General features: G+C 48.4%; 1 protein-coding gene across 2 annotated transcripts in view; it reads right to left on the minus strand.

The window, feature by feature from the left end:
* Nucleotides 1-21,122, minus strand: part of RNF157 (ring finger protein 157) — a 225,198-nt gene extending 204,076 nt beyond the window's left edge. Inside the window, exons 1-2 of one of the 2 annotated variants that reach the window (XM_082272519.1) lie at nt 20,961-21,119; nt 19,893-20,045 (exon numbers count right to left, since the gene is read on the minus strand). In XM_082272519.1, the coding sequence (XP_082128645.1) occupies nt 19,893-19,980 (88 nt within the window). In that variant the 5' untranslated portion in view covers nt 19,981-20,045; nt 20,961-21,119. Of the gene's footprint in view, nt 1-19,892; nt 20,046-20,960 lie in introns of both variants that reach the window. The other variant, XM_082272520.1, reaches the window with a different exon arrangement.
* Between the last annotated feature and the right edge of the window lie 6,591 nt (nt 21,123-27,713).

Below are 27,713 nucleotides of genomic sequence, written 5' to 3' on the forward strand. Positions count from 1 at the left end.
ACAAGTACATGACACCCTGATGGATCTGGTCCACCATAGCCAACGTGGTAGGCGGAGCGGAATCAGCCGCCAAGGTGCGCCTGAGCATCTTGGTCCAATTAGCAACAGCCTGTGCCGCCATAATGGAAGCAAAAATAGGCTTCAGCATAGAACCAGCCACCATATAAGCATGACGGGCAAGAGACTCTATTCTCCTGTCCGTAGGGTCCCGGAAAACCGGGGTATCCTCGGAGGGCACCGCAGTAGCTTTGTTCAAAACGGCTACCGCGTGATCCACCGGAGGCGCCACACACCAACGCTCGTCGGTGGCAGGCGCAAACGGATAAAGTAATTTAAACTTATTTGGCACAGTAAAAGGCTTCTTTAAATTGCGCCACTGTTCATTAACCGTATGGTGAAATTCAGCAGGGCAGGGAAAAACCTGCGCTGATTTGCGAGCCCTCTGTGTTCCGAAAGCAGACATCCTAGCAGGAGGAGTAGGCTCATCCTCCAGGTGCAAGGTGTCTTTTATGGAAGCAATCAGCTCATTCATGAGTGCAAGCTCTTCAGGCGAGCCAGGGGGAGAAACATCAACCCCCTCCACCTCAGGCTCTCCCTCAGACCCCACAAGGTCCAAAGATGAGCGGGACCCTGAGAAGGGTACGCCAGCCACAGCAGCCACATCGCCCTCTGAATCAGAGGAAATGGATAACCTGGCCCTTTTTGCGGATCGTTCAGCCAGCAGCATCTGCACCTGAGACACCAAGGAAGCCACTACAGTGGTCAGATCGGCCCCCTCGGGGGGTGCAGCAGCCCCCTTCCATGCCCCAGTACAGAAAAGTATTAAAGGTACTGGCCCTTTAAAACCACGGCGAGCGCAGCCCACCGCACACTGCTGTATGCACTGACCCCGCAGGGATAGACAAATGCTGAGCAAGGAATGACAGGACAGAAAGGTAAAAACCTGGAGAGAGCACACCAGACTGCTGCCACCGATCGCTGTTCCCGGGGAAAGAGGAAGTGATCCAATGCTGACTGATTGATATAGCCTATGGAAGGCTCCAGCAAAATGGCCGCTCGGCAGAGGGAAAAAAGGCTACAATAAAATGGCGCCGCCATGTGCATGAGCAGTATCGCCCGCCAAAATGGCGGCGAATGGCGCCAAAACACGGCGCTGCATAGAGACAGGGCCGGTTACAGTATACAGGCAAATAAAATGGCGGATCGCCGCAGCGATCGCCGCACACACACACACACATGTCTGCACACAAAACTGCACCCAGAGCATATTAAACAGCAGAGCAGGATGGCCCCCCCTCGCAGCCCACAGGCATGCAGCCACACAGGGATCTGACAGGGAGCCCGCAGTTACACAGACATGGAGGGTAATACACAGCCACAGACTGACACCCATACAGAAAAGGTCCCCACACAGAAGGTGCTTACCGTACCAGATGGCGTGGGGAGCCGTCTCCAGCGACAAACCGCTATCAGGGCAGACAGGGAGTGCCGCAGCCAGGACGCTTGTGGACCGCAGTCATGGCGTCCAGTGAGGTAGCATCCCTGCAGCGAACAGGGATGGGTCGTTCAATGTGCCAGGGTAAAACCTAAGCTGAACGCTCGATGGCAGGCTGGGGATCCATCTGGCTATCAGCCCTGAGATGCAGGGCGGCCAGTCCGAGACCCAGCTCCGCATGATGATTCTTCATCAGAAGATCCCTAAACTAAGGCTGACAAAATAACAGCTAGCAAGGAAAAGAGAAAAATACTTGAAATAAAATCAAAGAAAGGGTAGAAGGCTGAGACTGAGCCCCAGCACAGGATAGCCAGCTACTCCTAAGCTAGGCAAAGTAAAACTGAGTTGGGAATGCTGGTGCAGGGAGGTATTGACTGAGGGGACAGCCCCTAGGGGTGTGTCTATGTTAAAAGCTTTGTATTAACAATTCTTGTTGCCTAGCTACTCCTACGGAGCAAAGGTCAATACCCATTGGTGAAGACTTGTGAGTGGGCGGCGACTGTCGGAAGACGTAAGAGAAAATGTGTTTAAAAAGGAAGAAATGCTAGGACCAGAGATCCCAGCAAGGAACTGGGTCCCTACTTATGACTAGGCAAAAAAAAACTGAAGTCTCATAGCAGGGAGTGGGAGTATACCCCCTGGGACTGCCCTATAGGTGTGGTCAAATTTGTTTCTGCCTAGTGTCCTACTCCTATGGAGAGCAACATAAACCCATCAGTCAAGAAGATATGGAGCTGTGTCCATCAATGAACGAAAGAGAAAACTGGATTTCTGACTTACCGTAAAATCCTTTTCTCTGAAGTTCATTGACAGACGCAGCTCCATATTCTTAACTACTGGGTTATGCTTCCCCCTACAGAAGTAGGGAACTAGGCAGGAAAAATCTTTACCACGCCAGTGGGGCAGTCCCTGGGGGGTATACACCCACTCACTCGGCATTCAGTTTTGTTGCAAGCAGTGTCAGAAGAAAATAACCCCAACCTAACTCATATATAGAGGGGCGGGTGCTGCGTCTGTCAATGAACTTCAGAGAAAAGGATTTTACGGTAAGTCAAAAATCCAGTTCTCTATTGTTCATTGACAGACGCGGCTCCATATTCTTCTTAACCATTGGGACCTCCCAAAGCAATATTAATATGAGGGGGTGGGAAAACAACCCAGAAAAGAATGTAATTCCCAAAGTCTAAACTTAGCCAACCAGGTAACATGGAGCTCAACCAGGAACAACTGGAGCTTACCTAGAAACAACATACCCCCTCAAAGAGAATAAATTCTCTTTTAAACAGCAGCCTTCAAAACCTTGCGGCCAAAAGAAGCTTCCGAAGATGCCAACATATCTACCTTGTAGAATTTTGTGAATGCGCGCACAGACAACCAAGTTGCCGCCTGGCAAACTTGTATCACTGATGCCTTATGGCCAAAAGCCCAAAAGGCACTCAGCGCCCTAGTAGAATGTGCCTTGACAGGGAAAAGTGGAATCTGACCCTTAATTGAATAAGCCTGTACCACTGTCTCCTTGATCCATCTGGATATGGTTGCAGCAGACGCAGCCAAGCCTTTCCGAGGTCTGTCCGCGAGGACAACAGCGAGTCTGATTTTCTGAAGGACTCAGTAGCCGCCAGGTATACCCCGATTAACCTAACCACATCCAAGGAATGCAAGGAAAATTCTTTGGGATGCTTGGGCTTAGGACATAATGAAGGTAGCACAATGTCTTCATTTAAATGGAAATCCGAGACCACCTTAGGAAGAAATGACTGATTAGGTCGAAGTACCACCTTTTCGCTGTGGACCATCAGATAGGGTGAGCGGCAGGATAGCACCGCCAATTCCGACACGCTGCGCGCAGAGGTAACAGCCACTAAAAAGGCTACCTTCTGTGACAGTTTAAGCAGAAGAATCTCCCTAATGTTTTCAAAAGGAGGTTTCTGAAGAACTGACAGTACCAGGTTAAAATCCCACTGAGGTAACGGGGGGCATATCGGGGGGAGTCATGTGGCAAACACCCTGAATAAAAGTCGGAATCAAAGAATACGTGGCTAAAGAGCGTTGAAAAAAACACCGCTATAGCCGACACCTGGCCTTTGATAGTACCCAAGGCCAACCGCTGCTCAATCCCTCTTTGGAGGAAAGAAAATAAGCGCGGATGCACCTTAATTTTATCTTGTTTATGTATAATATTAACTGTAGCACTTTGTATAAACAAACATTGTTTTATTGTGCCCCTACCTATAAGGGACCCTAGTCTATATATTTAATCACATATTTTTACACTTTTATTTCACTTAAATATTTATTTCATAATTCGCCACCAATACTTCCCAGAAGCGCAGTATCTCCCAACCCTACACCTTAATGGAGTCACACCATGCAATGTACAAATTCCATGTATGATGATAAATCTTCCCGAGAGGTAGAATTTCTGGCCTTCAACAGTGTGGGAATCACAGAGTCAGAAAGATCCAAATCCTTCAATACCTGGCTTTTAACAGCCACGCCGTTAAAGCCAGCGACTGTAAAGCAGGATGGAAGATTGGCCCTTGAGACAGCAGATCTTTCCTGAGAGGAAGTCTCCAAGGAACATCGGCGACCAACCTTACCGGATCGGCGAGGCCAGTCTGGAGCCACCAGAATTACTGGAGTCCCTTCCACCTCTATTCTGCGCAGAAGCCTCGGCAGCAGTTTTAGTATGAGAAACGCATCGATCAGTTGATACTGCCCCCAAGGAGCCACTAGCATGTCTGTGGAGTCGGCCAGAGGATCCCGAGAAGGGGCTACAAACCTCTGTACCCTCGTGTTGACCCGAGAGGCCAACAGATCCACATAGTGAGTCCCCCACCAGACACACAGCAGGTGAAACACCTCCGGATGAAGGGACCATTCTCCCTGATCCAACACCTGACGACTCAGGTAATCCGCCTGCCAATTCCCAGCTCCTGGGATATGCAGGGCGGATAGCGCTGGAACAAAGTTTTCTGCCCATATTAGAATATAGGCCACCTCTCAAGCTGCCAGGACACTCTTGGTGCCCCCTTGATTATTTGACAAAAGTTGATTAAATCGGAACCAGACACCCTCGAAAAGGATTTGTCCAGTGAATCAAGCAAAGCTTTTTGCTCAGAGTTCTAGAATATTACATCTTTCTAAGTACTCCCCCTCCCCTCAACCAGAAAGGCTGGCATCCGTGGTAACCACAGTACAATATAGGGGAAGGAATGACTTTTCCTGACGAAGAGCCAGGGAGTGAAGCCCCCACAGCAGAACACTTCTCGTGTTTTTGGCTCAATTTCTCTTTGCGGAGGTCTCGTGTGGAACTGTGCGAACGGAACTACCTCAAAAAGGTAGACACCATCAGGCCCAGCCCTCGCATGCAAGTCCGTAGAAAGGACAGTTTGCTGGATAACAGCAGGCAAATCGCCCTCTGCAATTTTTGCAGTTTGTCCAGAGAATAAAACACCCTCGCTGAAGTTGAGTTCAGAGTCAGTCCCAGATAATCCAGTTTGGAGGATGGGGCTAGAGCAGATTTCTGGAAATTGATGTTCCAACCGACCTTTAGCCATACAGTGTTGGTTAAGTCGGCCAGCAGGGCTGAATGGGAGTCTGCTCTTAGGAGGAGATCGTCCAGGTACCCCAGTACTGCAATCCCCCACTGTTGCAGTAATGTCAATACCGGAGCCAACACTTTAGTGAAGACCCTGGGAGCGGAGGCGAGACCAAAGGGTAACGCTCAAAATGATAATGCTCCTCGCCAACAGCGAAGCAAAGGAAATGCTGGTGCCCAGCGTAAATAGGGATGTGAAGGTAGGCGTCCTTGATATCGATAGAGGCCAAAAGGTCTCCTTGGTGTAGGGACGCCACTACTGCACAAATGGACTCCATTTGCAACTTCTGTACCCGCACAAAGTGGTTCAGAGCCTTGAGGTCCAAGATAGGATGCACTTGCCTTCATTCCTGGGCACAGTGAACAGGTTTGAGTAAAACCCTTGAAAGCAATCCCAAGAGGGAACTGGCCCAATCACCCCTGCAACAGCAAATCTTGTAACGCCTCTCATAGATACCTTAACCGGTCTGGTGTAGATTGGGTGGAAAGAATCTGTCCGACAGTCAAGACCTGAATCGGTTTGTGGACCCATTCGTCTTGAATCAAGAAAGTCCATGGTTCAGGAAAGAAACAAAGACGTCCCCCCCGCCCCAGTTACGGGTGAGGGCCCCCCCCCTTCATGCAGAAGAGGGGTTAACTGCAGAACTGGAGGGGGCCTGCTCTCTGCTTACCCGACCAACTCTTCTAGGAACCCCTAGATGATCTAATGTCTTAGATCCTTCTCCTGTGTGCCAGAGGCGCTTGTATGCTGAAAAAGAGGGACCCTGTCGTGACGAGGTGCCTTGCCCTGAGCAGATTGATGAAGAAGAGTACTTTTCCCACCAGTAAGACCCTTGATAAGTTAATCCAAAGAAGAACCAATTAAGCGATCCCCTGTAAAGGGCAGGTCTGACAGAGCCTCTTTATAAAGCCAACTTTTGTCCAGTGTTTGTTGGTTGAAATGTGCTCTAGACTTGCACTGGACTTTTGTTGGCCAACAAAAACCAACTTCAGAAGTGATGTCATGTTCTGGTTGACTTTCAGTGTGTTTGTTCTTCTCTGAGCATGCCCAGTCTTGCTCATCTGATTTTTGTCGGCCGAAATCTGTACTGATTGAGGAACAATCAGCCGTTCTGCTGACGGCCAACAAAAATTTTATAGCATACACACCAGATTATGTGTGGCCGAAAAGTCGCAGTCGGTTGTCGGAATCATCATACTAACAAGCCGATAATCAGCCGATCGGGCGGCGGCCGAAAATTCACGGCCAACAATCGGTACGTGTGTATATTTATGTAAATTTTAAACCTTGGACCATTTTGTCCGCCAGTTCAGCAAAGTTAGGGGGGAAGCTGTCTCACATCCAAATCACTCTTCAAGAGCTTTGCCTATTCCGTAATGGTCTGGGACACCAGAGCGATTGTGAAGACCGGTCTAAGTATTGAGCCCACTATCACATGTAAGTGGTGGGACAGAGTCTCATCCTTCTGTCAACAGGATCTTAAAAGACCGGAGACTCCTCCACCGGAATCACTGTAAATTTGTTGAGTCTGGAGACTGGGTGGTCCACCTTCAGTGGAACAGTCCATTTTTTTTATCACAGCGTCCGCAAAGGGATAGTCTCGTAAAACGCTTCGGCCCCACTAACATGTGTTTAACTGCTTGCCGACCGCCGCAAGTAGATTTACTGCGGCGGTCAGCCCCTACCAGGCAGAGTGACGTTAATTAACGTCACTAGCCTGGGAGGGTCTGGGGAGCGAGCGCGCGCCCGCGGAGGCGCGCTCCCGCTCCCGCGCGGTCACGCACCCCCCCGCGCGTGTGACCAGCGGACCCGATGTCCGCCGGCCACTCGGCGATCGTCGGGGGAAGAGGGAGAATGTCAGGCAGCTTGTGTAAACAAGCTGCCTGTCATTCTCATCGCTGTAAAGACACTGATTACTCGGATCTAGTATGTAGATCCGTTGATCAGTGTCCTTACAGCTAGAGCCACAGCCAATCACAGTAAGAATCACGCCCCTAGGGACACACACAGCCCCTCCCTCCCAAATAAAGTTAACCCCTTCACTGCCAGTGTATTTTTACAGTAACAGTGCATATATATAGCACTGATTACTGTAGAAATGTCACTGGTAACCCCAAAAGTGTCAAAAATGTCAGTCAAGGGTCCGATCTGTCCGCCGCAATGTCGCAGTACCGCAAAAAAAATCGCAGATCGCCGCCATTACGCGTTAAAAAAAAAACAACAAAAATGACAAAAATCTTTCCCTTTGTTAGTAAACGCGATAACTTTTGCGCAAACCAATCAAAATACGCTTTTTGCGATTTTTTTTACCAAACATAGGTAGGATAAAACAAATTGGCCAAAAATGTTAAAAAATTTTGATTTTTACATTTTTTTTTGGGGGAATTTCATATAAAAAAATGTGAAAAATATTGCTATTTTTGCAAAATTGTCGCTCTTTTTTTGTTTATAGCGCGTGATCAAAAAATCGCACAGGTGATCAAATACCACCAAAAGAAAGCTCTGTTTGTGGGAAAAAAAGGACGTCAAATTCGTTTAGGTACAGCGTCGCACGACCGCGCAATTGTCCGTTAAAGTCACGCAGTGCCGGATCGCAAAATACCCCCTGGTCTTTTAGCAGGAAAATCCTCCGGGGCTTAAGTGGTTAAGGCGCCCCCACTGTTCAGTGACAAGTTTATCAAAAAGTTCCGGACAAGGGAAAACCCTGACCAACTCAGGGTTTTGCAGGTGTAAAAAAAAAAAAAAAAAAAAAAAAAGACACCTACGTCCCTGACACTTTAGAATCATCTGCAACTTTTTAGAGTTTCCTGCACTGACACTATAAGTGCTTCCACCAGCGCTTTTTCCCCACGTGGCTGCAGATTAGGATATATCATCCTCGCCATTCGAATCAGAGTGCAATGACGCAGACCCTTCAGGGTAACTCGCATCCGTGGCGGCCATATCAACCTCAGAATCTGAGGATATAGATAAGGCTAGTGAGGGCAGTGGGTGCTTTTTACTAGTCCTCTTTTTTAGGACCATAACAAATTTTGACACCAGGGTTTCAAAAACCGCCATTCAGGCAGACAAGGGTTGCGACCCGGAGGTCCCCACAACACCAAAGAGGGGATCAGTAGGTGATACTTGCTCTTGGGACCCCATGTTAAACCGGGGGGGGGGGGGGGGGACAGCGCAGTGTCACTTTAAGAATACTGCAAAAAATTGCCCCACACTGCCGCACCTGCAGTACTACAAGTCCCAGCACATTAAGCTGCAATATGGCAGAGTGAGGGAGCGACCTACAGGGACCCCAATAGACTACCATCGCCGGATATTAGGGAGAGCAGAGCCAGTCTGAAGTGTTCAGAAAAACGATCCTCACAGGAAGAGGAAGCACCTGGGTCAGCACCAGAGGGAAAGCCTTGCCACTCACTGCTGTACAGCGTTCTCAGGCTACGAGAAAATGGCCGCCCAAATCATTTCAATGGGGAGGATGGCCTGCGGGGGGAGCCTTGGATGGTCAATGGGGAATGGTCCCTAGGGACCCCACATACAAGGGGGGCACATGGGGAATGGGGGGTAACCCAAGGGTCTGACCGTCAGGGAGGGGCCCACGTCCACCCCAAGACAGCAAGAGATATGGGGGGACACTACTCCCCATACCAACGATATTCGGGTGGGCGCCACTCCGGACAGATCCCCTTTCCACCCACGGTGGGGGTGCTGACAGCCAAGGGGTACACTGCGACTCAAGCCATACCAGGTCGTGTGCGTCCCAGCGAGGTGTTCCACTCGCGGGCCAGCCCCCGTCCTTTGGGGCTATGTTGTGGCGAGGCCTAGTGTGGAGCTGCAACCTGCACATGCCCGCTGGCCAGACTGGGAGACTATAAGAATCTAGAATATCCAGTCCAACGCCCAGCCCAGCTGTTGATTGTAGTTTTCTCAGGAACATAACTAGCTACAAAAAAGAATTTAGACAAAAGGTTCCCTTTTTACATAAAAAACATGCTAGGACTGAAATCCAAGCAGGGGAACTAGGTCCCTACTCCTGAATAGACAGAAAAAAACAGAATGCCTATAGCAGAATGAGTGGGTGTATACTCCCAGAGACTGCCCAGAGACGTGGTAAAGATTTTTCCTGCCTAGTGTCCTACTCCTGTAGGGGGCAGCATAACCCAATGGTTAAGAAGAATATGGAGCTGTGTCTGTTAACCACTTACCGCAAAGTGACGTTGGGCTACGTCGGCAAACTTTGCAGTGTTATACCGGGATGATGCCTCTAGCTAGAGACACCATCCCGGTACCATGGTTTACAGCCGACGGTCGGCTTTCCGTCAGTAATGACCAATGCGGCTCGGGAGCCGCTCGATCGTTACCCGGGTGATGTTCCCCCCCTCCCCCTCCCGCCGCCTTCCGTGACTTTCAACGGGCCTCCCGTCCCACCGGGAGACCCAAGCACCCAGCCAGCGCGTCCGCCGGCTGGATGGAGTCCCGATCAAAGCCGGAAACGGCTTTGATCGGGTCTCCGATGACGTAACCTGGAGGCGGCGTCCATGACGTCACTTCCGGGTTACTCTGCTGCAAAAGACAGCAGATTTAAAAAATAGCTGTATGCAAAAACGCCGTTTTTGGCGTTTTGCATACAGGGAAGTGTAGTGGAGGGGTCTAGGGTTTTTTAGACCCTCGATCCCTCCATAAAGAGTACCTGTCACTGCATATTGCTGTCACAAGGGATGTTTACATTGCTTGTGACAGCAATAAAAGTGATCAGATTTTTTTTTTTTTTTTAAAAAACCTGTAAAAAAGTTAAAAAAAATAAAATAAATAGGAAAAAAAATAATTTTAGCTCCCCCGTCACCGTTAGCTCGCGCACGAAAAAAAAATGTATATGGAAGTCGAGCCGCAAATCAAATCGCTGTTCAAACCACACATGTGAGGTATCGCCGCGATCGCCAGAGCATGAGCAATAATTTTAAAAAAAGAGCTACACTCTAACTCTAAACTGGTAACCGTTAAAAAAAATTAAAAGCGTTGCCTATTGAGATCTCTATTGACCGTAGTTTGTCGCCATCCCACGGGTGTGCGCAATTTTAAACCGTAATATGTTGGGTATCTATTTACTCGGCGTGACGTCATCTTTACAATATACAAAAAAAATGGGCTAACTTTACTGTTTAGTATTTTTTAAATGCAGTGAAAATGTGATTTTTCAAAAAAAAAAAAAAAAAAATGGCGTTTTAAAGACCGCTGCGCAAATACCGCGTGACAAAAAATATTGCCATGACCGACATTTTATTCTCCTAAAAAAATATATATAATGTTTGGGGGTTCCAAGTAGTTTTCTAGGAAAAAATACTGATTTTAACTTGTAAACAAAAAGTGTCCGAAACAGGGCTGGGGCTTAAGTGGTTAATGAACGTTAGTGAAATACAGTACGGTTTGTTTTTTTCAAAATTGTCGCTCTTTTTTTTGTTTATAGTGCAAAAAATAAAAACCACAGAGGTGATCGAATACCACCAAAAATAAGATCTATTTGTGGGGGAAAAAAAAGGACATTTTATTTGGGTACAGAATCGCACGACCACACAATTGTCAGTTAAAGTAACTCAGTGCCAGATCGCAAAAAATGGCCTGGTCATTAAGGGGGTAAAACCTCCCGTTAAATTAAAAATATAAACATGTTATACTCTGGGCAATAATTTTGCAGCCCCAATCCTATCCTTCTAGGGTACCCCGCTGGCGCTTCAGGCTCCTGCTATTTGGCAAGTGTCCCCCAGGGAAAGCCACTGTCTATGTGGGCTCTATTTCTATGTGGGCTCTCTCCCAAGCCGCCCTGTCTGTGTACATTGACACAGATCAGGCAGTTCGGCCCCGCCCTCCACTTCCTCATTACAGCATTTAATTGAATGCATTAAGGTAAAAAACCTTAAGGTCTCTTTCACACAGGGAGTCCGTCGGACGGACTCCGTTTATCTCAGCGGGGGATCGATCCGCCGATCCCCCGCTGAGCAGGAGAATGACAGCTGTTCTCCGCGCTGTGTGCGGAGACACAGCTGTCAGAGCCCCATACATCTCTATGGGGGAATCAGATGGGAACGGACCGTCTGTCCGTTCTCATCCAATCCGATCCGCTGGAAGGATGGAAAATAGGGTTTCCATCCGTCCAGATTTGACGGATCGGATGTCAGTGGACATGTCTCCGCTGACATCCGATGCCCCATAGGGATGCATAGGGGGACCGTTCAGATCCGCCAAAAAAACTGACAGGCGGATCTGAATGGTCCGCCTGTGTGAAAGGGGCCTAAGGCTTTAGAACCACTTTAACCACTTAAGCCCCGGAGGATTTGGCTGCTAAACGACCAGGGGGTATTTTGCGATTCGGCACTGCGTGACTTTAACGGACAATTGCGCGGTCGTGCGACGCTGTACCTAAACGAATTTGGCGTCCTTTTTTTCCCACAAACAGAGCTTTCTTTTGGCGGTATTTGATCACCTGTGCGATTTTTTGATCACGCGCTATAAACAAAAAAAGAGCGTAAATTTTGCAAAAATAGCAATATTTTTCCCTTTTTTTTATACGAAATTCCCCCCCAAAAAAAAATGTAAAAATCAAAATTTTTTAACATTTTCGGCCAATTTGTTTTATGCTACCTATGTTTGGTAAAAAAAAAAAAAAAAAAAAAAAAAAAAAAAAAAAAAATCGCAAAAAGCGTATTTTGATTGGTTTGCGCAAAAGTTATTGCGTTTACTAACTAAGGGAAAGATTTTTGTCATTTTTGTTGTTTTTTTTTTTTTTAACGCGTAATGGCGGCGATCTGCGATTTTTTTTGCGGTACTGCGACATTGCGGCGGACAGATCGGACCCTTGACTGACATTTTTGACACTTTTGGGGTTACCAGTGACATTTCTACAGTAATCAGTGCTATACATATGCACTGTTACTGTAAAAATACACTGGTAGTGAAGGGGTTAACTTTATTTGAGAGGGAGGGGCTGTGTGTGTCCCTAGGGGCGTGATTCTAACTGTGATTGGCTGTGGCTTCAGCTGTATGCAGAGTGATCAACGGATCTACATAGTAGATCCAGATGATCATCTCTCATACAGAGGGGAGAATGACAGGCAGCTTGTTTACACAAGCTGCCTGACTTTCTCCCTCTCCCCCGCCGATCGCAGAGTGGCCGGCGGACCCGATGTCACACGCGCGGGGGGGTCCGTGACCACGCGGGAGCGCGCCTCCGGCGGCGCGCGCTCGCTCCCTAGACCCTCACAAGCTAGTGACGTAGCCCTACGTCACTTTGCCTGTGAGGGGCTGACCGCCGCCGTAGATAGTCGTGCGGCGGTCGGCAAGTGGTTAAGGTCTTGTTTACCCATGCAGTTGGGGGGCGGTAAAAACATGCAGCTGAGAGACATTTTTAACACACCCCAACTACTCTTCTTTAATTTGCAAATACAGAGGGCCGGGTGTACAAAAAGGATCCCCCTGCAACATGCAGGCAGTATCGGCAATTGAACACTACCCATTCACCTAGATGGGGTGGCCCTGTGTGCAATGTACACAGTTACAGTGCAGTGGTGCAGGTTTTGGGGTTAAAACAGGCAGTGAGTAGGCAACATAATACCTCCTTACCACATGTCAAACATCCTCTCAAGAGTGATTAACCGCCTTCCACCTTTCTTGCCTAGGAGACAATGACAACCCTCCTGAAGCCTTGTGGTATACAGCAAGCTTCAGAACCATACATAACACATTGTGTTGTGTCATCAGGGGGTGGGCTGCTAGAACCCAGAGGAGACATCCAGCCTCCTTATGAAGTCAGCAAAAATGATGGCGGTGTGGGACCTGGCATGCAGCGGTATTTGACAGATTGCAGCAGGACAATGCTGAAATTACTGAGGAGACAAGGTGGGAGGGGCTTATGATCACAGTTAACCCTGGGTTGGGTGGGATTTGAAGTTCCTATTTAAAGTGGAAGTATTATCAAATAATGCCTCGTACACACGCAACGATTATCGGCCGACCGATCGCCCGACTTTTGTCCAGAGTGGTGTTTTGTTGGTTGGAATGTGCCTAGACTGCACACGAATTTTCTTGGCCAACAAAAATCAACTTTGAAGTGATGTGATGTCATGTGATGGTTTACTTTCTGTGTGTTTTTTCTTCTCTGAGCACGCCCAGTCTTGCTCATCAGATTTTTGTCTGCCGAAATCTGTACTGACTGACGGAAAATCGGCCATTGTGTTGACGGCCAACAAAAATTTTATAGCCTGCACACCAGATTTTTTTCGGCCGAAAAGTCGGAGTCGGTTGTCGAAAGCATCATACTAACAAGCCGAAAATCGGCCGATCGGACGTTGGCCGAAAATTCACGGCCAACAATCGATCCGTGTGTGCGAGGCATAAGCCTATCCTATCTACCCTGTAAAGGAAAGAAGTGTATACTTACCTATGCTGAGGGCGGTCCTGTCCCATGATCTTTCCAGCAGCCTGCTTCAGTAAAGAGAAGACTGACACCCGCTGCAGAGCCTGGGCGATAAAGTCACACATAGGCTTACCATGGGGCAGATGTTTTCAGCTGTCCATTCTCTACACTAAAGATGGCGCTGGGCACAAGCATGTGGCTGGACCGGAGCACCCTCAGAATAGCTAAGTATAAAGATCTTTCCTTTCACAGGGTATATAATATAGGCTTAGAATGGGGGGTGGGAGCAGATTTAGGTTTTGTTAGTACTTGACCGGAATTCCACTTTAAATGTATTTTTAAATGCAATAAAGTACCTGGATTTGATGGGATATTTTTAATCCTCTAAGTACTTGGGACCCATCAGGTGTCCTGCATTCTCATGTATTAACAAGGAGCATGCTGACAGGAAGCGAGAGCAAAGAGATGACTGTGTCTGTCTGCTGTTCCTATACAGTCCAATCACAGGCTGGGGAGGGGTGACCTAGCTGTATTGCTCTAACTGCAGTAGAGAAAAGGAAAGTCACCAGGCTTTCTATGCTGGGTGGTAGGTGTCAGGAGCAACAATGGATACTGGACCCTCTGTGCTATAATCACATTAGAGGGAGTGTGAATACATGCTACCAGATCTTTCTCAGAGCACCCAGCAGGAGTTGATGGATTTAGTAGAGGGTACTCCTGTACATAAGGCAAGCTGATTAAGGGTCAGACCCAAAACCTGGTACAAAGTCAACAGCCAAGTTCAGAAACGGGAAGAGGCCAAACAAGTATAGTCAACTACATCCAAAAGTAATGCCTCGTACACACGTACCGATTATCGGCCGACCGATCGGCCGACTTTTGTCCAGTGTTGTTGTGTTGGTTGAAATGTGCTCTAGACTGCACACGAATTTTCTCAGCCAACAAAAATCTACTTCAGAAGTGATGTCATGTGCTGGTTTACTTTGCGTGTGTTTTTTCATCTCTGAGCATGCCCAGTCTTGCTTATCAGTTTTTTGTCTGCCGAAATCTGTACTGACTGACGGAAAATCGGCCGTTGCGGTGACGGCCAACAAAAATTTTAAAGCCTGCACACCAGATTTTATTTGGCCGAAAAGTTGGAGTCGGTTGTCGAAAGCATCATACTGACAAGCCGAAGATCGGACGTTGGCCGAAAATTCATGGCCAACTATCGACGCGTGTGTACGAGGCATAAGTAACCAGAGAAGCAGTAATGCAGGACCACAGGAGCGAACACTGACTAAGGGCTCTTTCACACGGTCCGCTCCGTAGGCGGATCCGTGTTGCTCAGCAGGGATCGATCCGCGATCCCTGCTGAGCCGGGCGGATGACAGCTCCGTCTCCGCTTGCACCCGCTGCCCTCTATGGGGGATCGGATGAGAGCGGACCGCTTGTCCGCTCTCATCAGATCCGCTCCGCTCCGATTACTGAACGGATGGAAAAATAGGGTTTCCATCCGTCCAGATTTCACGCACAGGATCGGATGCGGATGTCAGTGGAGGTGTCTCCGCTGACACCCGCTGCCCCATAGAGCTGCATGGAGGATCCGATCAGATCCGCCTAAAAAACTGACAGGCGGATCTGATCGGACCGCCCGTGTGAAAGAGCCCTAAAGCTAGGAAATGACTATTAGGCAACAGGTGTTGGACTAAGCGCAGCTAAACAGCAAGGTTGATTGACAGACTAAATGGGGGATGGCTATCTGAATCAGCAGGTGGGATCATACCAGGCCTATACCTCCCAGTCCTGTGGATCTGAGCAGGCTGCAGTACAAGGTAAGGGTTTGCATTGTGATAGAACTACATAGAGTTTTATGCTCAGCTTTATGGCTGATCTGTGATAGTAGGGCTGTGTAATTCTCACAATTGGGTGAACAGATAAATCAGCTTCAAGATTTGTATTCAATTGCGGTTTTCCCAGTGTTCGGCTTTGGAAAAAAAAAGTGCTATAAAAAGTTCCTTCTATGGATGCATATTAACCTTTCTTAGCACATGAGGCCTACACGGCATTCGATGACTTGACTACTTCTTTGGTTCACTGCCAGCTTGTTTCAGTCCGAAGACAGGCAAAGCCATGTAAGTAGCCATATACTGTATGTATCGGAGCTCTTTAATAACACAAGTGATACCATCCATGATGACGGCACCATGTTTCTTGCAAGCTAAGAGACAACATAAAAACTCTGTAACATTGTTAAATACCATATCTTTAAAATCTGATTTCCCCCCCCCCCAAAATATAAGCACATATGGGCACACCCCACTAGGTATTAAACTCACTTAGTGCCTGATGTGCATTATATTAGCCTCAGAACCTGTGTGATTAATATGTGTCCTGGTTTAAAAGGGATGAGTTGGCAAACCCACACCCCACCCATTGACACAGAACGGGCCTCAGGCTCTATTCCAACTTTTTTTCATGCTTTTTGTAGAAATGCATTTCATTTTTTTTAACATGGGTTCCTATTGAACATGTTCGCATCAATGCATTTTTGTGCCTCTGCGTTTTTGGAAAGGGTCGTGACTTTTTTTCTGCAAAATGCAACGTTTTGCATGTAATAGACTTCAATTAAAAAAAAAAAGAAACCCAAATCGTGATGAAAAAAAAAAAACCTGGAAAGCACTACAGAAATGATCAAAAGCAACATGCATAGGTGTGAGTCAAGCCTCAGGGCCCATGTGAATGAAGCCTTCGGAAGAATAATGCTGGCTAAGCAGAATACTTCAGAATCTATTAAAAGACTCCAAAGTTCAAATACAATCTGTTGTAGGCTGACCGAGCTCTATACAATCTGACTGTACAACGTCCTTTTAGATCCATCATCAACTATGTAAAGTTGGGGCTTTATGGAAATTGAATGGATTGTAAAGGGTGGTCCTCGTATTACAAAGTTTTGGTAGAGCTAAAGGCGATTGTATGAAAATTGTGTGATCAAACTGTATAGCCAGCTTTATTCAATCAGCCATGAAAGGCTCCCTGATCTGAGGATGGACTTATCCGGGAATGAAAACTAACCAGTGCAAACTTTCCTTATGTAACCATTTTCAAGGACACTGCAGTCAGAGGAGACGGTACTCAGCTGCACAGCCACAGGAAATGTACAGGGGATCATCTATGGAGATGTGTGTGTGTAATAAATATATATATATATATATATATATATATATATATATATGCACTTCTGAACAATTCTGCATACATAAAAGATCTACATGCGATCTTTTGGGGCCTCTTTACATTTTACCTAGGACACCTTTACCTTTCATATATCAGAAGACACAACAGCATACATGCACACTGTGTACTTTTTAGTTTTAAAGCAGAGCTATAGTTCAGCTGTAACGCACTGTGAGCAGGAAGGCTTTTTATTGCAGAAGAGATATGCAAGGTCTTTGCTGCAATAAACTACACCTACCTACCTGATGACCGCGTTCTCTGGAATGTAAGCTGAGCTGCACATACACAGCTCAGCTTACAGCAGCCAGCTTGATCTCGTGTGCTGGGAATGACTAGTACATGCAAAGGAGAGATGTCATTCCACACCGCCTTAAAGCAAGTATACAGGAGAAGACGCCAGTGCCAGAAGGATCGTTGGAAAGGGGAAGTATCAATTTAAAGGTTTCAAAAAAAAAAAAAATGTTATATTCCTGGCATGCTGGGAATGCTATCGGTCACATTTGCGTGGAGAATTAACCAAACTGTCAAACCATCAAATGAAATACCTAATCGCATGTGCAAAATCACTGCAGTTACAGATCAAACAGAAGCTAAGATGGCAGCTTCCTTGGCCAAAAAGGAAAGGGAGGTGTATAGTAAATCAGGTGGACATAGAAGATGGAATTTTAAATAATGGAAGACAAACAAAAAGGTTTGGCTCACAAAACTTTCCACAAGCTATATTTTCTGCCATTTTTGACAGTTCTTGTCATCTGATTTAGCTTGGGGTGCGAATTCACAGCAAATTCGCTCTGCTTCTAAATCGCAACCTGTTCATGCGAACTGATTGCAGAGTGTATGTTAATCAGTTTACAAAACGCAGAATCATATCGCATGGGTGTTCACACTCATATGATCCTATTCCGGTACGGACAAGTTGGGTCTGAATGCAATGCAAATTCAGCCATACAGTTTGTATGGCTAAATTCGCATTACACAGACATCACATGTAATCTGCACAGAAATGCGGTACAAATCACACGCGATGTCTAGCATCGCACTATTGTGAACGGCCGTAAAAATGACAGTCACATGGCTGAAAATAAATATCCTTATGTAAAGCTTTGTGCATTAAGTCTGAAATCTTTCGGCTGGGCTCACACTATGCGAATGTCACAGGAGACTGTGACCAGTTGACACATCTCTAGGCCAGCTGTGCAGCGGATTACACAGGGGTGCTGTGCATCTTTGGCTCAGTTTCAGGTCCAAATTCAGGCAAAAATTTGGGCTTGAAACGGAGAACGGGGACGCACCGGACCCCTGCTCTGACCTGCATCCGAATTCAGTGTGAAAACAGCCCAAAGTGGAACTAAACCCTCCTATCCTTTACAACCAAGGAAGCTGCTATACTAGCCTCTGATTTATCAGCAGTTGCCATGGTGCTGCACATGTGATCAGTGATGATACCAGCCTTTTGATAGCTTGTCAGTTAAGTTGACAGCACACACACCTGTGACAGTTATCATTTATGGCTTGCCTTGAATGTAACAGTTTTAGGAAACAGGGAAAATTGTTGAGTTAAGTTCTGCTTTAAAGGGAACTAAGCCCTCATATCCTTTTCAACCAAGGAAGCTGCCATCTTAAGCCCCGTACACACGTACTGATCATCGGCCAAACGATCGGCCGTCTTTTGTCCAGGGCTGTCCTGTCCGCTGAAAAGTGCAAAAGACTGCACACGAATTTTGTCGGCCAACAACAGCCGACTGCAGAAGTGATGTCATGTGATGGTTAACTTTCCGTGTGTTTTTTCTTCTCTGAGCATGCCCAGTCTTGCAAATCTGCTGATTGTCGGCCGAAATCTGTACTGACTGGCGAACAATCGGCCGTTCTGGTGTCGGCCAACAAAAATTTTAATGCCTGCACGACAGATTCTGTTCGGCCAAAAATGCGCTGTCGGAAGCATCATACTAACAAGCCTACAATCGGCCGATCGGTCGTCGGCCGAATATTTACGGCCGACGATCGGTACGTGTGTACGGGGCTTAATGCCCCGTACACACGTGCAGATTATCTGAAGACTTTTGTCTGCAGATTTACCAAAACCATATAATATGAGGTCAAACCTAAACACTTTCAATTTGTATGCAATCCGGCAGGCCCTTGCACTACATAGAAAAGGTAAGTCGGCAGACAAGTCAGGGGCGTAACTACAGGGGTTGCAGGGGTTGCGATTGCTACCGGGCCCCATGCTCCAGGGGGCCCAGTAGCAAACCAGTGGGTGAACTTCCAGGATTGCAAAAGTCACACTTGCGACCGGACCCTGGCATTGCACCACTGTGGGGAGGCCCCAAGATTGCAGGAAGGGAGCCCACTGCAGAACTTGTGAAAGGATCCTGCTGCGGGACCGTAATAAAAGGCCATGCAACAAGAGTAAAGAGCCCCAGGATTAGTGGGAAGAGCCCTGGGCTTGAAGGGAAGGGCCCCGGCCAGGGATCTGGGGGGGCCCTTCATGGTTTCTTGCATAGGGGCCCTGAAGGCTCTAGTTACGCCTCTGAGACAAGTCTTCAGATAATCTGCACGTGTGTACGGGGCATAAGTCTCTGTTTAATCTGCAACTGCCATGATGCTGCACATGTGATCAGTTATGAGGGTTTGACAGTTTGGTTGAGAGCACAAGTAAATGTGACAGCAATCCTTTGTTTCTTGAAACTGTTAAATCGATGAGTTTAGTTCCACTTTAAAGGTGAACTTCAAGCCATTGGAAAAGGCACAAATTAATCCAGCTCTGTATTTATTAATACATTATTAAATGCAAGTAGTGTAAGTTCCTGAGTTTAATTGGTATCCAAGGAGCCAATCAGGTGTGCTGCAGTGAAAGCAGCATGCTGACAGGAGGAGAGAGTGGAATGACGAAGAGCTAATCAGACCGTCTGCTTCTCCTTTTGTTCTCCAGTTACAGGGGTGAAGAGGGAACCAGTAAGTAAAATGTAAATTACAGCAGGAAAAAATCAGGTCCCCCTTGCCCAAGAGGGGTGTGCAATATGGCAGAGCTGTGTAAATCTGATGACTGGATAGATAAAAATACAAATCCTTTGGCAGGTAAAATGGCTCTTATGCAGTATTTAATATGTGTATTTAGCAGTTTGTTTTGAGTTTATCTTTAAGGAATGATATACAAGTAGTAGTCAGCACTCACCAGATTTCGGGGGGTATCTGTAGATGGAATTGGAGGGCATATCCACCTCTTCGACTCCTGCGTGTTGCCGGCTTGTAAGGGCCCCCATCCTCCTGGGGATGATGATGAAGCTGAAGGATCCTAGTAATGATCATCCATCTCACCTGTCAATCACTGACACAAATAGGAACTGTGATTGACACCGGTCACTCCCAACACCCCCATGTATTGGAACAGTAACACTTAAAGTGATATTACACCCTTTCAGCAGCTAATGTAATCACTTACTGAGTATGCAGCTTCTTTATCTTTTAATCCTTGTTTGTGATCTGGTTTAGGCTGGTGCCCCTGCTTCAGGGTGGCTCCTTTCTCTTGCAGCATCCTACTGAGCCACCATTACATGTAGGGACTATAGTGGTGTCTCCCTACACTGTGTGCATCAAAGGAAACACACAGCTTTGTAGCCTAGAATGGTAAGGCACTCCCCTGTTCCTCTCTACTAATAAACTGACCTTTGACTGCACTATGCACTGTTAACGCTTTCCTGTGAAGACCAGAAGTTCAGGGAAGCAGCAATGAAAGAGCAGGAGCCAGCAGCATTTAAAATTGTAAACACCAAATGCTGGGGTAAGAATTTTACCAAATAGTTTCCTGGGGAATATTTATTTTATTGCGTTCAATGTGTTACACTGAAAACGCTGAGGGTTTACTATTACTTTGAAGATACCCCAATCATGCCCTTTATTAGTAGATCCAGTCATCATTACTACTCTGTACATCCACAGTCACTACTCCTATCTAGGTCACCCTCATAGACTGCCAGTACTTTCACCCAATCTATCACACTCCCAACAAACATGAATCCTCACTTCTCCTTCTACTCATCTCAGTACGGGCATGTCATCCATGTCAGCCTAAAGACTGCCCAGCTGTCAGTCTCCAGGAATCCAGAATCATGTACTGCAGTAGTGGATGTGTCACGATAGACTCCATAAACCGGTACCCTGCACTCTTCTCTTATCATCATGTGATGACCAAACCCGCCCTCTGACCCCCCAATCCCCCGATCCCTCTCCCGGCTGAGGTTACCTGCCCGGATCTCTCCCAGACACCGGTCCCTGCAGCAGCTGCAACACATCCGTGACGTCACTGGATCGCTATACTCTCCGCCCACTCGCTTATCTCCGCCACTAGAGAGGGAGAAGGCGGGGACACCATCGCTATGACAACTACCTCTCCTCACCCGGGAACCACGTGTTTAAAGCCCTCTGTTGGGGGGGAGGGTTGAGAGGTGGTGGGAGGAGAGAGAAGACTGGGTGGGATTTGAGTGCTGTGTGTGCAGTGTTCAGTATAGGAGGAGGAGGAGAGTGTATTTTCATAGTGATATGGAAGTATAGTGTGTGCTGTTATTACCCAGAGAGGTAATATTACACGGAGCACGGCAGGGAATCATGGCGACCAAAGGTCACCGGTACATTCAATGGCAGATACAGCTGTGCGCCCTCTAGTGGAAGATCTGTCCTATATAGCGGACTACAACGCTGTTCTACTGGAGTCTGGAGACTAGAGTGGCTGCAGCGCCGCTCCCCCTTCTCTTTCCTCTCCACCTTTCTTTCTCCCTCTATCGTATCTCTAAAGCCCCGTACACACATACCGATTGTCGGCCGTAAATATTCGGCCGCCAACCGATCTGCCGATTTGTAGGTTTGTTAGTATGATGCTTCCGACATCGCATTTTCGGCCGTGCAGACTTTAAAATATTTGTTGGCCGTCACCAGAACGGCCGATTTGTTCCTCAGTCAGTACAGAATTCGGCCGACAAACAGCAGATTAGCAAGACTGGGCATGCTCAGAGAAGAAAAAACACAAGGAAAGTCAACCATCACATGACATCACTTCTGCAGTCGGCTGTTGTTGGCCGACAAAATTCGTGTGCAGTCTTTAGCACTTTTCAGCCGACAGGACAGCACCAGGCAAAAGATGGCCGATCGTTCGGCCGACATTCGGTACATGTGTACGAGGCTTAACTCCCCATATCCCACCCCTGTCCCCCTTTCCTCCAACCTCTCCCTCCCAAACTTCTCCCTTTTATCTCCTCCTCCCCTTCTCTATCTGCTTCCCCCACAATTCTCCTCCATCCACCTCCCCTCCCAAACTTCTCCCTCTCTATCTGCTTCCCCCCCTCCTCCCCCATACTCCTCCACCCACCTCTCCTCCTAACCCTCTTCTCTGCTTGCCTTCAACCCCGCTTCTCCACCCACCCCCCTCTCCTAACCCTCCCTCTATCTGCTCCTCCCCCCACTCCTCTACCCACCCCCCTCTCCTCCTAACCCTCTATCTGCTCCCCCCATACTCCTCCACCCACCTCTCCTCCTAACCCTCCCTCTCTGCTCCTACTCCACCCTCTTCCCCCAACCCTCCCCACTTCTCCTCCACCCACCTCTCCTCCTAACCCGCCCTCTCTGCTTCTACTCCACCCTCTTCCCCCAACCCTCCCCACTTCTCCTCCACCCACCTCTCCTCCTAACCCGCCCTCTCTGCTTCTACTCAACCCTCTTCCCCCAACCCTCCCCCCTCCTCACTTCTCCACCCACCTCTCCTAACCCACCCTCTTTCCCCCCCCCCACCTCTCCTCCTCCACCCACCTCTCCTCCCCATTTCTCCTCCACCCACCTCTCCTAACCCCCCTCCCCACTTCTCCTCCACCCACCTCTCCTCCCCATTTCTCCACTCACCCACCTCTCTTCCTAACCCTCCCTTTCTGCCCCCCCACTTCTCCTCCACCCACCCACCTCTCCTAACACTCCCTCTCTGCTTCCACCTCTCCTCCTAACCCTCCATCTCTATCTGCCCCCCCCCACTTCTCCACCCACCTCTTCTCCTCCTAACCCTCCCTCTCTGCTTCCCCCCCCCCCCACTTCTCCACCCACCTCTCCTAACCCTCCCTCTCCATCTGCTCCACCCACACTTCTCCACCCACCTCTCCTAACCCTCCCTCTCTATCTGCTCCACCCCCCTACCTCTCCTCCTAACCCTCCCTCTCTGCTCCCACCCCCACACCTCTCCTCCAACCCCCCCCCCACTTCTCCTCCACCCACCTACCTCTCCTCCTAACCCTCCACCCCCTTCCCCCAAACCTCCCCCCTCACTTCTCCACCCACCTACCTCTCCTCCTAACCCTCTCTGTCTATCTGCTTCCCCCCCACTCTTCTCCACCCACCTCTCCTAACCCTCCCTCTCCATCTGCTCCACCCACACTTCTCCACCCACCTCTCCTCCTAACCCTCCCTCTCTATCTGCTCCACCCATCTCTCCTCCTAACCCTCCCTCTCTGCTCCCACCCCCACACCTCTCCTCCACCCCTTCCCCCACTTCTCCTCCACCCACCTGCCTCTCCTCCTAACCCTCCCTCTCTATCTGCTTCCCTCCCACACTTCTCCACCCACCTCTCCTAACCTCCACCTCTCCTAATCTTAACTCTCTATCTGCTTCCCCCCACACTCCACCCACTCTCCTCTCCTCCTAACCCTCCCTCTCTGCTCCCCCCCCCCCGCCACTTCTCAACCCCCTACCCTAATCCTCCCTCCCCACCTTCTCCCTTCCTCCTTCTCTATCTGCTCCACCCCCTAACCCTCTCTCCCCACCTTCTCCCTTCCTCCCTCTCTATCTGCTTCCCTCACCCCCTTCTCCTACCCCTCCCTCCCCACCTTCTCCCCTCCTCTATCTGCTCCACCCCCTTCCCCTAGCCCTCCCTCTCTACCTTCTCCCTTCTCTATCTGTTTCCTCTCAACCCCCTTTTTCCTATCTTCTCCTCCACCCTCTTCTTTTTCTTCTAACCCTCCCTCCCACCTTCTTCCTTCTGTATCTGCTTCCCTCCACCCCTTCTCCCTTCCTCGTCTATCTGCTCCACACTCTCCCCCCCCCCCCCACTTTTATTATGATTATACAGGATTTATATAGCGCCAACAGTTTGTGCAGCGCTTTACAATGTGAGGGAAGACAAAACAGTTACAGTACAATTCAAAACAGGAGGAACTAGAGGGCCCTGCTCGTTAGAGCTTACAATCTAGAAGGGAGGGTCAAGTGAAACAAAAGGCAATAACCGTGGGGGATGGGCTGATGGAGAAAATGGAGGTACATTTGTTAGGTGTGGGTAGGATAGGCTTCTCTGAAAAGGAGGGTTTTCAGAGATCGCCTAAAAGCTAATAGAGTAGGAGATAATCAGACAGATAAGGGTAAGGAGTTCCATAGGATTGGAGAGGCTCTGGAAAAGTCCTGGAGGCGAGCATGGGCCTCCTCCCTCCCTCCCTCCCCACCTTCTCCCCCCCCCCCCACCACACACACACACTTTTCCTCCACCCCCTAACCCTCCCCACCTTCTTCCTTCCTCTATCTGCTTCTCTCCACCCCTCCTCTATCTGCTCCACCCCCTTCCCTTAGCCCTCCTTCCCTATCTGCTACCTCCCAACCCCCTTTCTCCTATCCCCTCCTCCTCTATCTGCTTCTCCCCCCACTTCTCCTCTACCCTCTTCTTCTAACCCTCCCTCCACCCCTTCTCCCTTCCTCCTCTATCTGTAAACAACCAATTAGAAAAGATGGGGCCAGTGGGAGGAGGAGGATCATATATATCACAAAATTGTCTAAAATATAACTTTATTGTACATATTAAAATTGGTACAATACATAGGAATGGTTACCCATGTCTGACATAAATAAAAACAATAAACATAATAGAAGCGCAATGTAGAAATACTTCCCATAAGGGAGTGCGATAACTTAATATCAGGAGATGACGTTTAGGTCTCAGATGGAGCACGGTCTAAGGGTCCCCAGCAAGCCGACCCGTTTCGCACGAGGCTTCCTCAAGGCCAGAGAGACCAGAACAGACCGATATTTAAAAAAATCACAAATTATATATATTAGTTAATACACAAAAACATCACCAACAACATATACTACCAATGACATACCAATATCTATCTGCTCCACTCCCTTCCCCTAACCCTCTCTTCTCCCCCTCCTCCACCCTCTATGCCTCCTTCCCTTCCTCCCCTTCCCCTAACCATCTCTCCCTCCATCCCCACCTTCTCCCTTCCCCCTCTACCTGCTCCACCCCCTTCCCCTAACCCTCTCTCCCCACCTTCTCCTTTCCTCCTTCCTTATCTGCTCCCCTCCACGCCTTCTCCCTTCCTCCTCTATCTGCTTCCCCTACACTTCTTCTCCTACCCATCCCTCCCATCCCCATTGTTATGTGACCAGAGTCACTTTGGTTGGGGGGGGGGGGGGGCTGTGGAACCCAGCTTACCTTAGAGAGGTTAGGAAATCCCTGTCTCAGGTCCCTAGGCCCCTCTTATGTGTAAGTCATGCTGTGTCTATTATGGGCATAGGGTGGCCAAGAAAATGATGGACTTAAAGGACACTGAGAATATGGTTTGGCCCGGCAGGTCAGGAAAGGGGAGGGGACAAGCGAGTGGCCCCACCCCCTGGACCATACTAGGCCACGCCCTCAACATGAGGGGGGTGGGTGTTTTGGGGCAGGGGGAGCTCTGCACCCCCCACCCCAAAGCACCTTGTCTCCATGTTGATGAGGACAAGGGCCTCTTCCCGACAACCCTGGGCGGTGGTAGTGGGGGGTCTGGGCGGCATAATCACTGGAGACATCATTGGAGGAGGACCGTAAGACCAGAGGGGAGAAGACCGGAGGAAGATTTTTAATAAACTTCTCAAATGGTCTCCTGTCATTATTTACATGCACTGCCTTTTATGGGGTGAATGGGGAGGGGTACAATGTACCCCATACCCACTCACATAGGGAGAGGTCTGAGATCTGGGGAGCCCCCTTGCTAAAGGGGGCTTCCAGATTCCGATAAGCCCCCTGCCAGCAGACCCCCACAACCACCACCCAGGGTTTGTCGGGAAGAGGCCCTTGTCCTCATCAACATGGAGACAAGGTGCTTTGGGTGGGGGGTGCAGAGCTCCCTCTGCCCCAAAGCACCCACACCCTCATGTTGAGGGCGTGTGGCCTGGTATGGTCCAGGGGGGGGGGGGGGCTTGCTTGTCCCCTTTCCTGACCTGCCGGGCTGCATGCTTGGATAAGGGTCTGGTATGGATTTTGTGGAGAGGACCCCCACGCCGTTTTTATTCCCATTTTGGCGTGGAGTTCCCCCTCAAGATCCTTATGAGTGCAAGTCGCACCACAAGTGATGCGACTTTCATTCAAATCAATGGGCTGAAAGCCGTATCAAAGACTGCTCCTAGGCAACCATTGATTTTGATTGGAGGCAGAAAAATGCTGCCAAAAGCCAACATGGCCAAACGTGCAATAACGCCAATGTAAAAAGCTACTAAAAGCACATTTTTACAGCTGCTTTTTCCTGGCGTTAGAAGTGGCTCTGCGGCTCGTTTTTTTTCTGACGCCCTGTGTGCAGGGGGCCTAAGGCTTCACTTCAGACTCCTAGCAGATGCTAATATCATTAGCTCAACCACCTGTCTTCCACACATCATAATTATGCTGATTTACTCTGTGTTTACACTTATAATAATGTGTAATTCTGTATTTTGTTTTAGCCTTGTTGCTGGCAGTCTGGTCTTCCAGTCTGGTTTAAGTGCGCTGAGTTAATTAGAATGTTAATGATAACCTTGTCTAGATGGGATTAGCCATAAGTCGGCTGTACCTCGTTATCTAACCATTGTGTGATGTTTTGGGTAAATATTCAGGTCATTGTTCATGTAGTGACTGACATACTTCTCAAGTATATAAAAAGTCTGTTTCTTGTTCGATAAAGGAGTTTGTTGTTTTCAGATACATACAAGCTAAGTTGTAAGCTAGTTTTGTATGTAGGGTGGCTGGAATATCTGATACAGTATCTATGTTTAAGACTGGAGGAAGCCATATACTGACGGAAGCCCACAAACACAGTGTGGGTCCCGGTTCTGTTACATGCTCCAGCCCCCTTCTCCTAACCCTCCCTCCCCACCTTCTCCCTTAATCTCTTCCCTATCTGCCCCCACACACACTTCTCCTACCCCTCCCTTTTATCTCCTTCTCCCTTCCCCACCCCCAACACACACTTCTTCTCCTAGCCCTCCCTCCCCACATTTTTCTCTTTATCTCCTCCTTTCCTCCCTCTCTATCTGCCCCGCCCACACTTCTCCTCCAACCCCCTTCGCCTACCCTCCCTCCCCACATTCTCCCTTCCTCCTCCTTCTCTATCTGTGCCCCCCTCCCACACACATTCTCCCCCTTCTCATAACACTCCCTCCCACCTTTTCCCTTCCTCCCTCTCTATCTGCGCCCCCCCCCCTCACTTCCTCTTCACCCACCTTTTTACCTTCCCCCTCCTCTATCTGCCCCCCTTCTCCTACCCCCTCCCCTTCTCTCCTTATCTACCCCTTCTTTTTCTTTTTTTTTTTTTTTAATAAAAAATTAAAACTCTCTTTTTATTCACCTAAAATGGTTGTAAACCCTGGTGAAGTGGCTGGCCTCAGGTGACATACAGAGACAAAACAAATCCTCCTACATAGATTATACCTGTCTGTCTGCAGCCCTTTCTTCTCTACAGCCATTCAAAGTGCTGCATTTTAAAGCTTTTCTGAGAGTTCAGAAAAAGGTGGCGGAAAGCTGAAGTTTCATTCTGTAGTGCTCAGCGAGGAGAGCTCTGACAACTGATTGGAGGTAAGGGACACACACCCCTCCACACAGGAATAGAGCTGAAGAAGTAATTCATGCTGATAGCAAAGGAACGAAGCAGCAGACAGAAATGACAATTAGTGCTCTAAATTGAGATACACACTATAGAGTGATATAGGGCTATGCTTTGTTCATATTTCATGTCTGAGGTT

The sequence above is a fragment of the Pelophylax lessonae genome (genome assembly GCF_965119305.1).
Source record: "Pelophylax lessonae genome assembly, chromosome: 11".
Taxonomy (NCBI): domain Eukaryota; kingdom Metazoa; phylum Chordata; class Amphibia; order Anura; family Ranidae; genus Pelophylax; species Pelophylax lessonae.